Source organism: Panthera uncia, chromosome C2 (assembly GCF_023721935.1).
Source record: "Panthera uncia isolate 11264 chromosome C2, Puncia_PCG_1.0, whole genome shotgun sequence".
NCBI classification, from domain to species: Eukaryota; Metazoa; Chordata; class Mammalia; order Carnivora; family Felidae; genus Panthera; species Panthera uncia.
Genome location: NC_064810.1, coordinates 68,977,480 through 68,993,559, shown reverse-complemented (window position 1 = coordinate 68,993,559; position 16,080 = coordinate 68,977,480). Strand labels below are relative to the sequence as shown.

Below are 16,080 nucleotides of genomic sequence, written 5' to 3'. Positions count from 1 at the left end.
AGCTATTTCTGTGTCAGATGCCACCTTTCAACTTGACAGACATTTATCTTGGACCCAACAATCATTAGTGGAGAGCCTACTAAGTACTTGAATGAATTCTCTCGGTCACGCACACGCGTGCACGCACACACACATGCACACACACCCTGCACCATCCTCTCCTCCTGTATGATTGGGTAGTTTCGCTTTGTGAGAAGCAGATCATCTGAATCTGGCTTCTCTGGCCCTTGCTAGTGCAGTGACCTTGGACTGGTTACTTAATGCCTCTGACCACCAGTTACCTCATCTGCACGAGGGCAGTATTTTACCTGCTTTACAGAGGTGGTGATGAAGATGAAGTGGCATGGTGGAGGTGGAGTAAGTATTAAGTTTTATTATTCCTGGTTTCCTATCAAGAAAAAAGCTTTTGAAGTGTTAACTCATTAGGTCAAAGCTACATGAGTAATTAGGGGTGGCAACAACATTCCAGAGCCTGTCCTGGGGCACCTGGGTTCCACATTGTTCTGTGTCCTTGTTGCCAGCTTCCATTATGTTCCTGTAAGTCCTCTGGGAAGCTGTTGTGGAGCAAAAGGAGACTGAAACAGTTAAACAGCAGACCAGCAGCATTCAAAACCCAGTCTTGTGAAAGTAATACTTGCTTCTGAAAGATAGTTGGGGGGAAAAATGGGAAAAAAGAGAAAGATGTTGCCTGTCATCTCTACCCCAACCACATGATGGTGTATTTTGTTTCAATCTCTCTTTCTCTCTCTCTTTTTTTTTTATATGAAATTTATTGTCAAATTGGTTTCCATACAACACCCAGTGCTCATCCCTACAGGTGCCCTCCTCAGTGCCCATCACCCACCCTCCCCTCCCTCCCACCCCCCCATCAACCCTGAGTTTGTTTTCAGTTTTTAATAGTCTCTTATGGTTTGGCTCCCTCCCTCTCTAACTTTTTTTTTCCCTTCCCCTCCCCCATGGTCTTCTGTTAAGTTTCTCAGGATCCACGTAAGAGTGAAAACATATGGTATCTTTCTCTGCCTGACTTATTTCACTTAGCATAACATTCTCCAGTTCCATCCATGTCGCTACAAAAGGCCATATTGCCACACCCGAAAAACAAATAATCCAGTGAAGAAATGGGCAGAAGACATGAATAGACACTTCTCTAAAGAAGACATCTAGATGGCCAACAGGCACACGAAAAGATGCTCAACGTCGCTCCTTATCAGGGAAATACAAATCAAAACCACACTCAGATATCACCTCACGCCAGTCAGAGTGGCTAAAATGAACAAATCAGGAGACTATAGATGCTGGAGAGGATGTGGAGAAAGGGAACCCTCTTGCACTGTTGGTGGGAATGCAAACTGGTGCAGCCACTCTGGAAAACAGTGTGGAGGTTCCTTAAAAAATTCAAAATAGATCTACCCTATGACCCAGCAATAGCACTACTAGGAATTTACCCAAGGGATAGAGGAGTGCTGATGTATAGGGGCACTTGTACCCCAATGTTTATAGCAGCACTTTCAACAATAGCCCAATTATGGAAAGAGCCTAAATGTCCATCAACTGATGAATGGGTCTTACTCTCTTTTTAGTAGAAAGTAATGCTCATCTCTTACATGGTTTGTAATCACACTGCCATTAAAGTATACTTCGTCTTCCAGCTAACATTATACCTGTTGGCCATAAGGTCATACTTTTTATGAACATAATTTCTGTTGGCCAGAGAGAAGATACCTCCATTTACTTAACCATTCCTAAACAAGATCCCTTTTTGTCACTACTAGTGAAAATATTGCTGTGCATATTTCAGAATACTTCTTGCAGAGAGAGTTCTTGAAGTAGAATAATTGAGTCAAAAGATGTATACGTCTTTAAGGGAATTTTTGGTTATGGAGGGATAGTTTACACAGAGGGTCCCTCCAGGTTATGGAGGGATAGTTTACACAGAGTAAAATTCACCTTTTTAGGCTAAAGTCTTCTAGCCACCCCCACAATGAAGATAGAGATTATTTCTAGAACCCTTGAAAGTTTCCTAGCATCCCTTTGTTGCCGACCCCTCCCTTTACTCTCAGCCTTTGGCAACTACCAATTTGTTTCTGTCCCTATATTTTTATCTTTTCCCAAGTATCACATGGATGGAGTTAGACAGTAAGTTGCCTTTGGAGTCAGGCTTTTTTCACTTAACATAATGCTTTGGAGATTCATCCAAGTTGTATGTGTCAGTAGTTTATTCTTTTTTTTTTTTTTTTTTTTTTCCAGAACAGTATTTCATTGTGTAGATGTACTACATTGTGTCTCTCTGTAAACCACTTGATGCACATTGTTTCTGGTTTTTGATGATTATGAATAACTGCTATAATAAGTATTTACATTGAGGGGTGCCTGGGTGGCTCAGTCAGTAGAGTATGCAACTCTTTTTTCTTTTTTATAAATTGATTTTTTAAATTTATTTATTTTGAGAGAGAGAGAAAGAATGAATCCCAGAATCCCAAGTAGGCTTTCCATCAGCAGCATGGAGCCTGATGCAGGGCTCAAACCCACAACTGTGAGATCATGACCTGAGCCGAAACCAAGAGTCAGACTCTTAACTGACTGAGCCACCGACACCCTGAGTATGCGACTTTTGATTCAAAAGGGTTTAAGCCCCACGTTGGATATAGAGATAACTTAAAAATAAAATCTTTAAAAATATAAAGCTGCGTAGAAATTTTCATGTGAGCATAAATTTTCATTTCTCTTGGGGTTGATGGTAAGTGTATGTGTAACTTTATAAGAATCTGTCAAACTGTTTGCAAAGTTGCTGAGACTTTTGTATTCTCATTAGCAATTATGAGAGTTCCAATTTCTCCACACCATTACTGCCACTTGGTATTATTAGGGTTGGTGTGTTTGCCATTGGAAGAGCTATCTAATAGCTATCTTATTGTGGTTTTAATGTGCATTTCCTCAGTGACTACCAATGTTGAGACTCCATTCTTGTGCTTATCTTCATTCCTCTCTCTTCTTTGGTGAAATGTTTATTCAAGTCTCTATCTTTTTAAATTCAATTTGTTTTCTTATTCACTTATGAACATTCTTTATGTATTCTGGATATCGGTTCTATCAGATTTTTATTTCTTTGCAAATATTTTCTCCCAGTCCATACCTTGTCATTTCATTTTCTTATTGGTATCTTTCAAAGAGCAGATGTTTTTAACTTTGATGAAGTCCAATTCATCAATTTTTATCCCATAAATCATGATATGTAAGAAATCTTTGCCTATATGAAAGTCACAAGGGCTTTCTCCTGTTTCTTTCAAGAACTTTACTGTCTTAGTCCTAATCAATTTTTGTATATATAGGGAGTTTTGGCTTGAGCTTCATTTCTTTCGATATGGATGTCTAATTGTTCTAGTACCTTCTGTTGAATTGACCATATATGTGTGGGTCTATTTATCTCTATCTTGCTCCATTGGTCTTTATGTTTAATGCACTATCTTGATTATGGTAGCTTTATGGTAAGCCTTGACCTTAGATAATGAGTCCCTCAACTTGGTTGTTCTTTTTAGAAAATTGTTTCTGGTCTCCATTGTTTGACTTTCCATATAAATTTTAGACTAAGCTTACATTTTCTCAAAAAGGCCTTCTGGGTGTTTGATTGGGATTGTGTTTATAGATTGAGTTTATAGATCAGTCTGGGGGCAGATGACCTCTCAGTGACATTGACACTTCTGATCCATGGAAACTATCTTTCTGTCCATTTTTTTAGGTCTCTGATTTCCTTTAAGGTTCTTAATACACATTGTCAAATGAAAGATTGTTCTACTTTCTTGTCAGGGTGTTTAGCACATTGTTGTGTCCTTGCGAATAACAGATCCACATTTTTCCTACAAAAAGCACTGTTGTTTTACACCCTCTTGATTATGCCTTATCTCCAAAGCATCGTGCCCTCCCTTCCACGGCTTGTAATGTACTGCTTTAACTACTTCACAGTTTTAAACTCTTTACCAAAGTCTAACATACCTGCAGAAAACTGTACAAAGAGTGCAGCATCTCGGTCAATTTTCACAAGGTAGAAATACCAGGTCAATAGACAGAACATTACCAGCAACCCAGAAGCCTCCTTGTGACCCTTTTCAGTTATTAACTACCCCCATTCATGCTGTCAAGGGGAACCACTGTCTTGCCTTCTAACATCACAGATCAGTTTTGTCATGGCTTAGATGTCATTGCTGTCAGGGACCTTCTAGGTTTCTTATTCCAGGTCCCAAAAATGTGCTTGGCCTCCTCTTTGTGCCTTTGCTAGTGCTTACAACGCCCACCCCCTCTTCTGCCTTCTCCGGCATTTCTTCCTCCAGCTTCCTTGAAGAGCCCTTCCTATTCTTCCAGCTCAGCTTAAGTTTCATGCGCCCTGAGAAGGCTTTCAAGCCTCCTCCTCTCTGGTTTCCACTGACATTGTATTTACCTTCATTAGCACCTTAATGGGGATGTGTTGGAGTCCTGTTTCCATTTGACTGTAAACTCTTTGGGATCTGGGACAAAACATCCCCCCCCCCCCATTAGTCTAACTTTTTGTGATTTATTGTTTTGTTTCCACGCCGCTTTTGGAGCAAGTGAGAAAATATTATGGCTCTTAAAGGCTGTTAAATTCATCAGTATGGTGGTAAGAAAGAGGGTGATGCCTTCAACTCCTCATCTGCTGGAAGAACAACAGCTTTTAACTTGTAAAGTCTGTGAATCCAGTCTTTGGCTTCCATATCAAGGGTGCTTGTGTAGATAACTCTCGTCATGTATTCACTCTGCCACCAACATATTTGGGGATGCCTTTTCACTGTTAGTAAGAAAGTGGCCATATCTCAGTTTCTGTTGCTCTGTATCAGGGTCCAGCTGTTCCTAATAATAATGGCTGGGGTGTTTGTAGCATTGGGGCCACAGTGGCTGCATGTGAGAAATAGAGTCTTTCTCTTGCAATACAGACTGTATGTAGCTGTGCCTTTTGCTGGAGTGGATACATGAAGCAGTAAAGGGAGAACAGAGCTAATCTTACTGATCTAAACACTGAGGTATTTCAGTTAATGATTGGAGTGGTTTACACCTATCAGAATAGATGGCAGATTTTACCAAATCCTCCGAAGGCAAGATCCATTGACCATTGGAACACTCCATTCTGGGTGATTTGTGTCTCACTGGGGGACTGAAATGTTCCCTTACTGGTCATCTTAGATAAGGCCAGCTAACCCGAGTGCATTGTCAGGGGTTGGGTTGAGGTGGGTTAAAGGCTTTTCCAGGGATGGAATAATACAGGACGCTCAGAGGGGAAATGTCCAGAAGGGGTAGCCCTCAAGTATAACCAAAAGGAACAGGGAAGCATATGGTGGTTGGGAGGGTTCCGGGTGCCTGGGCCTGCACGGGCCCAGCTGTGCAGCTGTGTCTCTGTGCATTTAGGCTTCCCCAGTTCAGGCTGTGTCTCTTCTGAGTTCTGTGGATCATTCTTGAGTGGTTTCTATGAGTGCTCCCCGGCTACGCACGTAGAAGGATGCCTCTGATTCAGACCACGACCCTGGGAGACGGGCCAGTGCGCTTTCTGATGTCCTGGGGCAAGCCTGGGCAGCAGTCAGAAGCTCCTGGCCCCCCTCAAACTTCTGTCTCTTAGGAGAAGATCGGCTGGAGAAAGGATGCGCTGCATTTGCTGGTGTTCACTACAGACGACGTTCCCCACATTGCACTGGATGGAAAACTGGGGGGCCTGGTGCAGCCACACGATGGCCAGTGCCACCTGAATGAGGCCAACGAGTACACAGTGTCCAATCAGATGGTGAGGACCAGGGGTCCCAGCCCCGCTCCCATGATCCTGTCCGTGGGCCAGGTGCTCACCTGGCCCTCTACTCATGGACTTTCCAGTCCGTTCTGGGAATTGAGTTTCTAGTCCATCTTCTCCAGCTAGGCTTTCAGAACTCATTAACTCAGAACATTTCGCACAGATTTCTGCAGCTGGTTCATCTTCTGCCATCGTGCACCTAAATGGAAGCATTTAGTTAAGGAAGAAGTGACTTGGGGAGACCAGATAGATCTCAGAGGGGAGAGGTGAACTTACAGGAGGCCAGGGACTGTGCTCCTGCAGAGATCAAAACTTGCATAGAAGTTATAGGGCAAAATAAATGAGGATATGACATTGTGACTTCTAGAAATGGGCTCCCTGAGGCACTGAGTCCTGTCACCTTCAGGAGTGGGGCTGTAGGTGTCCTGTACAGAATGGGAGGCCCCAAGGACCTTCCACTGTCAATAGTCTATGACCATCACCATGTCACTGAAAAGAATTTATGCAGAATTTCAAACATATATCATAAAAATAGATCATTGGAATGAACCCCTATATGCCTATACAGATGTAATAGTTACCAAGATCTTGCCACACTTACTGTGCAAACAGGCAAACAAACAAAAACCTGTACCCTCTTCCTTCCCAAATCCATTCTCATGGTGTCTGGCTAGAGAGAAATACTTTGTAATTTCCTTTGCTGGGCGAGCCCCTTTTCTCCAGTTTCAAGCCTTCCATATTATCCCAAGAATAATGGAGTCTGGAAAAAGGACTCATAACTATAGAACTTGATAACTGTAGAACTAATGAGGACCCCTCTACCCATCATTAGCCCTTAAAATCCTTCAGGACATTATTAGACTGCCTCTCAGCCTTCACCCTCCCCTCCTGCTTGGACCCCTCCCCCACCATAGCCCAACATTTAAGCGAGAGGTCAACAGCCTCTTCTGCCCATTCTGAGTAGTGAGCAGGACCCATGAGAGACATTGGGGGGCCCAGTTGTTGGGCTTAGGAGAAGGAAAGTAGGGCAAGGAGTTAGGGAGGAGAAGTCCTAAGGAAGATAAAGATAATGGTTGCTGATGGTAGATGATAGGGTATGGTGGCTGGACTTTGGGGGGCCTCTCCTCTATGCCCCATCCTTCCTAAAAGGATGGAGGCACAGACCAGCTGTGGGAATCTTCCACTCATTATGTCTCCATTCTGGCTTGGGAGGGGTGAGAGGAATGCATCTAGTTTGGGAAGTGCCAAAAGGCCCTTACCTGGACATCCTTTCTGCATATTTCCCCAATTTGGAGCTGCCAATGGGGCTTGGTTATTAAGGATGGCCAGGGGAAGATGCTTTTCCTAGCAAGTGTGGGTTCCTGAATGCATGTTGGAGCTGGGGATGGTATCTTGGCCTGTTAGAAATGTTACAGCCTTGGGGCGCCTGGGTGGCTCAGTCAGCTAAGTGACTCCAGCTCAGGTCATGATGTCACAGTTCGTGAGTTCGAGCCCCACATTGGGCCCTGTGCTGACAGCTCAGAGCCTGGAGCCTGCTTCAGATTCTGTGTCTCCCTCTCTAGCTGCCCCTCCTCTACTCACATTCTATCTTTCTCTCTCTTAAAAGTAAATAAACATTAAAAAAAAAAAAAAAAAAGGAAACGTTACAGCCTTGACCTTTTGCCTTGGCGCTAGGACTATCCATCTCTTGCCTTGCTTGGAGAGAAATTGGCAGAGAACAACATCAACCTCATCTTTGCAGTGACAAAAAGCCATTATATGCTCTACAAGGTAAGCCTGGAGGGAATGAGGGGAGCCAATGGCCTGATTCTGGGGCCCATGATGACCCGAAGGTGAATAGGAGATTAGGATGTGGGGTGAGGCAAAGTGTGAGGTAGTGGTCTGAGGAGTGTTACCAGCCTTCCTCTATGTGGGAGATCCAAGGGAGAAGTGAAATATAGCCCTGCCTTGATCTAGTGGGAAATAATAGTATTGATGAAGCTATTCAACATTCACTTAGCAGCACATGCCTTTATAAGCAATTTAAACGTAGGGCATCTGATGTGATCCTGAGAAAAACTTTTGAGACAGTAGGAGCTCCCATTTTTCAGATGATGAAATGGATATACAATGTAATCCATAGGGAAGGACAATATAAAATAAAAGTGTACAGAAAGAAAACTAAGGCATTGAAGCAGGTTACATTACTAATTCCAGTATTCCCAGAGTTTTATGCCTTACTCACAGAGTAGGGCAGACCAAGGGGTCAGTCTGAGATAGGATTTCCCAAAGAAAACAATAAATGTCTTGGGCGAATAGAGCAGTCTGTGTATGAACCTATTCTGTCTCAGAGACTTTTCCTGGGCCATCCTCTGGGCCATCGTTATAAAATCCTCTCGTGAATGTGTTCTTCCTCACAACCACAGGCAAGTCACATTTTGAACTAGAACTATCTGAGTTGCTCAAGGAGTGTTCATGTAAGCTAAATGTAAAACTCGGCTCACCTCTGACTTCCTTTGACTTGAGAGGTTATGAGAACTGAGTCAGCAATCCCTCCCCAACCCTGTCCACCCCTCAGGCTGCCTGCCCCAGTCCCCTCTCTGGGCTGCTCTTAAATATCCACAGAAGAACCTCTGTCTGATCGTGTCTTTCTATTGCTCCTGCCTGAGATTATCACTGATAAAATTCCACTTAAAACTTCAGTTCTTTCTCTTCTGTTAGTCTGAATCAATTTTAGAAGATGAAAACAAAGGAAGAGGATTGTTGGTTTTATTTTTTTGTTGTTCAGTGGAAGATAGCAGGATAAAACCCAGCCATTTACACGTAACTTCTTTAGAGGGATCGATTGCACCGACTAGACTTGGTATGCTTCCAGATACTTCAAGATGGAATTGATCCACTTTGGCCTAAGCCATCCTTGTTCAGAACCAAGGACACCTTGCTCAGGGAGTAGGTCCACATAGTCCAAGGCAGGCTGAGGGCAGTGGGTGTTTCTAGAGGTCTAGAAACTTTAATAAGTGACATAGTCATTAGGACAAATGAAAGAGGAAAGGTAACCACTTCAAGGCTGCCTGCTGTGCCACAGGATTTCACCCAAAGATACCCAGATGTCCTTGGGAGGCCATCATTCACATGTCAGTTCCCTATTCAGGAAAGAGGCCATATTTGAGAGACTTAGAAGAGATTCCCCTTTTACTCCTGCTGAAAAGATTGTGAGCATCCTCGAGCTGAAGCTGGGAATATGGATCTAGGTAGACTTGGGGAAAGATGGCAAGAATATCAAGAGTATGTTGTCCATAGAGGATGAAATTTCAGAGAGTTGTCTGTTACATGCAAGATGGGAGTGGCCTCCCAGAAGGAGCAGGACATTCTACTTTGGGAACAGATCTTGCCAGGCCCCTTTGCACTTAGACCTTTGAAGGTTGATGTTCCACAGCCTGCTGCATAGCTCTGTCCCCCAGGGCCCGTGCTCGGCTTTCCTTGTGGCACCTTCTCCAGTTTATGGTGTGCGAGACTGGCAGAGTGTGGTGCTGGGGGGCCCTTACTGGTCTAGCTCAGGAGACCGGTGTTTACTCTGATGGTATAGAAGGACAAAATTGGCTTATATCTCTTCTTTCTTTTCTTTTTTTTTTCCTTCAAGAATTTTACAGCCCTGATACCTGGAACAACAGTGGAGATTTTACATGGAGACTCCAAAAATATCATTCAGCTGATCATCAATGCGTACAACGTAAGTCACCAGTTTCTTCCCCACTGCCGCTTCCCACCCTCTCCCGCTGAGGCTCCAGGAGCTGCTGTGGACGCAGGTGGGCAGTGAATGCGTACATGGGCAGCCTGCGTACATGGCTCTGCTTCCTGCCGCCTGCCTCTTGAGTTTGGTGCCTTCCTCCTTCACTCCGGTTTGTGGTGGAGAAGGCCCCCATCCTACTTGATGTATCCTCTCCCCTCACCTCTGTTCTCTTGACTCTCATCAAAATTTGAACCCAGTGAGCAGCAAATGGCTCAGTCAGACTCCGACCAGTGGCCCCTGGACATGCTCAGGTTCTGACTCCATGATAGCCTGTGCCCCCCACTGGAGCACCACGGTTGGGTGGGCACAGGTTCTCCCTCCTGTCCTCCTTTCCCTCAGTTCCAGATACCCGAGGAGTACTTGACTCAGACCTACTTTTCTCAGGAAAATGGCAAGCACAGGTTCTCATGCTGGCAAGTTTTATACCCTCAGCTCTCCCCTCCCTGCTAAGCCCCGCTAAGGTTATAGCTTCCAGTGTCCACTCAGTCCTTCACGGGGCCAGGTAATTCACAAATTGGAATTCAGGGTACATCTTCCTGTTAAATCAAAGTTCTACATAAAGCAAATATAGTTGAAGTAGGACTGCTGGTCCTAAACTCATGTGAAATAGACATTTGTGGGCAGACCTGGGAATCTGATTATCCACTATGGCATCACATGTGTGGTAGAGAAGCCATCTTACTTTCCCAACCATGACTGATGTACAAATGAGTATGTGGAACTCTGCCTTTCCAGGGTTGACTTTGTCAACCTGCTGGTGCAGCCCTCTTTTGAGTTACAAAATACTGCTCAGTTAGACCAGGAGTCAGAGGTAATGTCCTCACCACTGGGGGACCCCAGAGCCCTCACTGGTCCTAGCGTGAGCTGAGTGGCAGTGAGGATTTGTGGATGGTTTTCTGTCCTCTGCTCGCCCCATCTTCTATTGCGCACAAGGATCCTCTTCCTCTCACAAGTGCTCTGATTCCCCCTCACTCCTAGAACTTCCTGTTGAGAGAAACCAGACTTCCTTCCCCTCTTCCTGCCCTCTTCCCTACATACTGACATCCTCTTTTCTGTTTCCTGACATTTAAGTCTTCACCAGACTCAATGGGCCAGGGTTTCCAGGTTCACCTTTGGTGGTTTTCACATTTCCACGGTGAGTGGAAACGTGACCTACCGAGAGAGTGTCTGGGAAGAGAGTGTGTGTGTGAGGGAGGGGGCCCAGGTCTGCCAAATGTCACCCCCTTTCTGAGGGCCTCTCTTTTTGTGAACTTCTTTGGCCTCAAGCTCTGGATGCTGGACCAAAGGAATTAAAGTAGGAGCTAGGACTGCTGCCTCTGGGGGCACCGTGGCTGAGAGACCCCTGGGTAAGGAGAGGGGCTGCTGCTAGGCCTGCTGTCACTGGGGGTGGGGGTGACCATAGCTTGCCTCCTGCCAAGCCCACACCTTTGGGGAATAAGTGGCTGAAGAGCAAGCCCATCTTGGGCTCTAGGGTGGGTGAGAATTTCTCCTGGGTTTCTAGGGAGGATTTTCATCCTCAGTCAGCTCCTGAGTTCAGATCCTGCTGGGAGGCTCCCCAGGAGCCTCTGGGGCTACCTCTGGGGCTCCCCTAAGAGTGCTACCTGCTGAAGGCCTAGGCCCTCTGCTCCTCATGACTTTAAGAAAGGAGAGCATAATGACTCTGAGTTGCACAGAACTGACTGGATGGTATTTGCCAGAAATGGAAAAAACACTCTGCTCTGTCGGTGCTTTGTGTGGCCGGGTGGTTCTGTACTTTGATACCTGTGTGTGGGACCACTAATAACCAGGGAGCACAAGGCATTGTAGGTTTTCTGTGTGGGAGCTTGTACATAACTGGGGGAGTTCTTTCCCTGAGATGTGTTACAGTGGCTCTGCGCAGGTTTATTACATATAAATTCATCTTTTTTTGTAATGTTTATTTATTTGAGAGAGAGAGAGTGCATAAGCAGGGGAAGGGCAGAGAGGGAGGAAGAGAGAGAGAATCCCAAGCAGGCCCTGCACTGTCAGCCCAGAGCCGGATGTGGGGCTCGATCTCATGAACCATGATATCATGACCTGAGCCGATACCAACAGTCAGAGACTTAACTGACTGAGCCACCCAGGTGCTCCTAAATTCATTTTCCTAATTAAAATCCAGGGACCTGGGGAATATGCTTCGTGTGGTTGGTGGAGGTTAGGAGAGGAGCCGAGAGCCCTGTCTGCTGTTAAGGAGTCAGGATTGGGATGAGTATAGAAAATGATCTTTTCTAGGCAGGAGCTACATTTAACCTGGGATGAAACCCCTGAAGAAGTCTGGGAATCCAGGACTGTAGCTTAGCTCTGAGTTCATCTGGTTCCTATGAAAGAATGCGTTAGGAAATGAGACACACAACTTACGAATGAACATTTGAAACTCAACTATTTTTTTTTAATTTTTTTAATGTTTATTCATTTTTGAAAGACAGAGAGAGACAGAGCACAAGCAGGGGTGGGGCGGAGAGAGAGGGGGACACAGAATCCAAAGCAGGTTCCAGGCTCTGAGCTGTCAGCGCAGAGCCCGACGTGGGGCTCGAACTCACGAGCCGCAAGATCATGACCTGAGTCGAAGTCGGATGCTCAACCGACTGAGCCACCCAGGGGCCCCGAAACTCAACTTTTAACATGGGTGATTCTGGAATGCTATCAACAGTTCACTGGAAAAATTTAAAGCAGCGTTATTGAGATGGGGAACAAATAAACTGTACAGATTGAAAGTGTAAAACTTGTTAAGTTTTGACACGTGTACCCATCTTTGAAACCATCACCACCACCATCATGGTATTGAAAGTGTGCGTCAACCCAAAAAGTTAGGATCGTCGGTAATTCCCTACTTCTGCCTCTTTCCCTCAGTGGGGATTTGAAAGCTATTAAATATACGAATGTGAGACAGCAAGGTATTTGGAGCCAAGTCCAGCGGGTGGAAGCCGTGTTGGTGCCCAACAGTGATTAGGACCTGCTTCACTGGCTGTGGTCATTTCTGACAGAGGGGAGGGCCCAGGCTGGGCCTTGAGTGTGCGTGTGTGTGTGCGTGTGTGTGGGGGAGCTTAGCGGTGGTTATCCTTTCACCTGCTCCTCTCCTTGGCCTGGATCTAAGCCCAACTCTAACCGGACTGTTTGCTTTTCTCTGTGTCACCTTACCGCCTCGGCAGTTTGTGGCGGATCCCATATGAGTCATGCAACACATGACTAAGTGTGGGTGTTGACTTTGACCTCCCCTAGAGAGCTGGCAAACCGTCTGTGGGGACATTCTGAAAAGATTTTTGTTGAAGCACATGTAACAGATGAAATAGCTGTGGTTTTTAGCTAGGCTGCGGAGGGAGCAGAATGGGAAGGGCATGTTTAATGTCTTGTAGACTCAAGTCTGTTGTATGCAGCTTTCATAATGTGAAACTTCAACTCTGGGCTTTGATTTATATATCTTTTCTTTCTCTGCCAAATTCTTCATTGCGAGAGATCACCAAGTCCTCCCAAGGGGGTTTAGCTTGGCTAAACTGGAGCTTGGCTGTACTGGAGGTGCTAAGGACAGCCCCAAGCCCAGAGAGAGGCCCTGGGTGCACACATACAGAACACGAGCACTGTGTCACATTGAGAAAGGGGACAAGGACTCAGAGAATCACTGGGGGCTCTTTTCAGAATGGGAAAGAACAGAAGGAGCTGGAAACCGCTAGAATTGCATGTGGAGGGTGGTATCAGAGGCTGTGGTGTATGTGTCTCCTAGTGGAGCACGTGTTTCTCTTTTTGTTGTTGCCATAAAGTCTGCGCCCACCCATTCCACAGCTGGCCTGACTTAAAGCAATTGCAGATGTGACCTAGCCTGACCGAGCATTTTAATAGCCTTTAAACTTCTGACATTCTTGACATTGTCTCCTTGTCCCAGGATGAGGAGTAAGGAAATGTCTTCAGGGGCAGGGCTGGTAGGAGTTAACTGAATTTCAGGAGTCATCTGTAAGTCTTCATGTATTGCCTGTAGCTTTGCTTCTTTATTATATTTTATGCTCCATTCATTCATTCATTTGTCCAGCAAATATATAATAATGGCCTAATGTGTGGCAGATGCCGTCTACATCTTGAGAAACAAAACAAAACAAAAACAGCAAGCAGAATACAGTCCTGCCCTCTGGGAGGCCATAGTCTTTTATAGGAGATAGACCTTTATGATCAGAATACAACCTGATTGTCCATATTCTCCAAGGTCAGAGCACTGCAGGGAGATCAAGAAGGCCTGGTTCTGTCCTGCTTGCCTCTAGGCGCTGAATGACCCTGGACAATGTCTTTTCTTTGACCTCAGTTCCCACTTCCGTAAACTGATAGGTTTAAACTGAATAATCTTCATGATTCCTATCCCCGCCGCCCCCCCCCCCCCCCGCCCGCTGTCAACATCTTAAGAGTTTCTGATTCCTATGGGGGCCAGGAGTAATAAAAACTTTAGATCACAACACAAGGCTTTGGGGGTCTAGACTACAGCATAGATTTAATTTCTATCCATTATAGTTACCAATTCATTCAGTAGGAGTCCCAGTCCCCAGTGCTCTTTCTCCCCCTACCAAATTCCCCATTAACCCTTCTGGGTGGCAGCTCCAGCAGACCTTCATGGGGAGGGAGGATTGGTATTTCCTCCTAATGTCTTGTTGGTGAGCTACAGGGCCCTCATGTTTTATGTGACTGATCCCAAGTAATTTTTTATGTAGCTCCAGTCTACCTAGCCCTTTTATGATACATTGATTTGCCTTATTCTCATAGTTATTTGCAATTCAAAAATATATATATCAAAAAGAAAGTTAATGTTTGTTCATTTTTTGAGAGAGAGAGAGAGAGAGAGCAAGCACAAGCAGGAGCAGGGTAGAGAGAGAGGGAGACACAGAATCCGAAGCGGGTTCCAGGCTCCGAGCTATCAGCAGGGCTTGATGCAGGGCCTGAACCCATGAGCTGTGAGATCGTGACCTGAGCCAAAGTCAGACGCTGAACCGAATGAGCCATCCAGGCACCCCCAAACATACATATTTTTTAAATTGACCTTGTTTTAGATATAATATAAATCTATAGTAATCAAAATAGTATGGTACTGGTACAAAAATAGACACATAGATCAATGGAACAGAATAGAGACTCCAGAAATAAATCCACAATTGTATGTCAGTTAACCTATGTGAAAGTATACAATGAAACAATGAAAATATACAATGAAACAAAGAAAGTCTCTTCAGTAAGTGGTGCTGGGAAAACTGGAGAGCTACATGAAAAAGAATTAAGCTGGACCACTTTCTAACATGTATATAAAAATAAATAAAATGGATTAAAGACCTAAATGTGATACCTGAAACCATACAAATCCTAGAGGAGAGCACAGGTAGGAAATTCTCTGACATCGGTTATAGCAACATTTTTCTGCATGTCTCCTAAGGTAAAGGTAAGAAAAGCAAAAATAAACTATTGGGACTACATCAAAATAAAAAGCTTTTGCACACTTGAAGAAAACATCAACAAAACAAAAAGACAGTCTACTAAATGGGAAAATTTATTTTCAAGTGACATATCCAATTACAGGGCTAATATTCATCAAAGTCTATAAAGAATTTATAGGAGTGTCTGGGGGCTTAGTTGGTTAAGCGTCCGATTCTTGATTTTGGCTCAGGTCGTGATCTCATGGGTTCAAGCCCTACACCACGTTCTATGCTGATGGCACAGAGCCTGCTTGGGATTCTGTCTCTCTCTCTGTCCCTCCCCTGCTTGCTATCTCTCTCTCAAATCAATCAATCAATACATACATACATACATATACATAAATACATAAATATTAAAATAAAAAGAATTTATATAACTCAGAGTGCCTGGCTGGCTCAGTTGGTAAAGCATATGACTCTTGATCTTGGGGTTATGAGTTTGAACCCCATGTTGGGTGTAGAGATTACTTAAAAATAAAATCTTAAAAAAAAATCATACCACTTGGTACCAAAAAATGATCATTAAAAAATGGACAGAGGACCCAAATAGACACTTTTCCAAAGAAGATATACAGATAGCCAATGGACACATGAAAAGATGCTTGGCATCATCAGGGAATTGCAAATCAAAGCCACAATGAGAGAGTACCTTACACCAGTCAGAATGGCTAACATGAAAACGACAAGAAGAAATAGCAAGTGTTGGCGAAAGATGTGGAGGAAATGGAACCCTTACGCACTGTTGTTGGGATGCAAATTGGTACAACCACTGTGGAACATAGTATGGAGTTTCCTGAAAAAATTAAAAATAGAGTACCATATGATCCAATAATTCCATTACTGGGTATTTACCCAAAGAAAGTGAAAACACTAATTTGAAAAGATATATGCACCCATATGTTTACATATTTACAAGAGTCAAGACATGAAAACAGCTTAAGTATCTGTCATGGACAAATGGGTAAAGAAGATGTTGTATATATACACAATGGAATATTATGCAGCCATAAAAGGATGATATTGTGCCATTTGTGACAACATGAATGGACCTAGAGGGTATTATGCAA

At 44.3% G+C, this 16,080-nt stretch overlaps 1 protein-coding gene across 1 annotated transcript in view; it reads left to right on the top strand.

The window, feature by feature from the left end:
• The window catches only part of ITGB5 (integrin subunit beta 5), a 121,438-nt gene that overhangs the window by 60,628 nt on the left and 44,730 nt on the right, over positions 1–16,080 (top strand). The window contains exons 6-8 of the mRNA XM_049629447.1: positions 5,621–5,782; positions 7,460–7,555; positions 9,405–9,494. Coding sequence (XP_049485404.1) covers positions 5,621–5,782; positions 7,460–7,555; positions 9,405–9,494 — 348 coding nt within the window. The remainder of the gene's footprint in view (positions 1–5,620; positions 5,783–7,459; positions 7,556–9,404; positions 9,495–16,080) is intronic.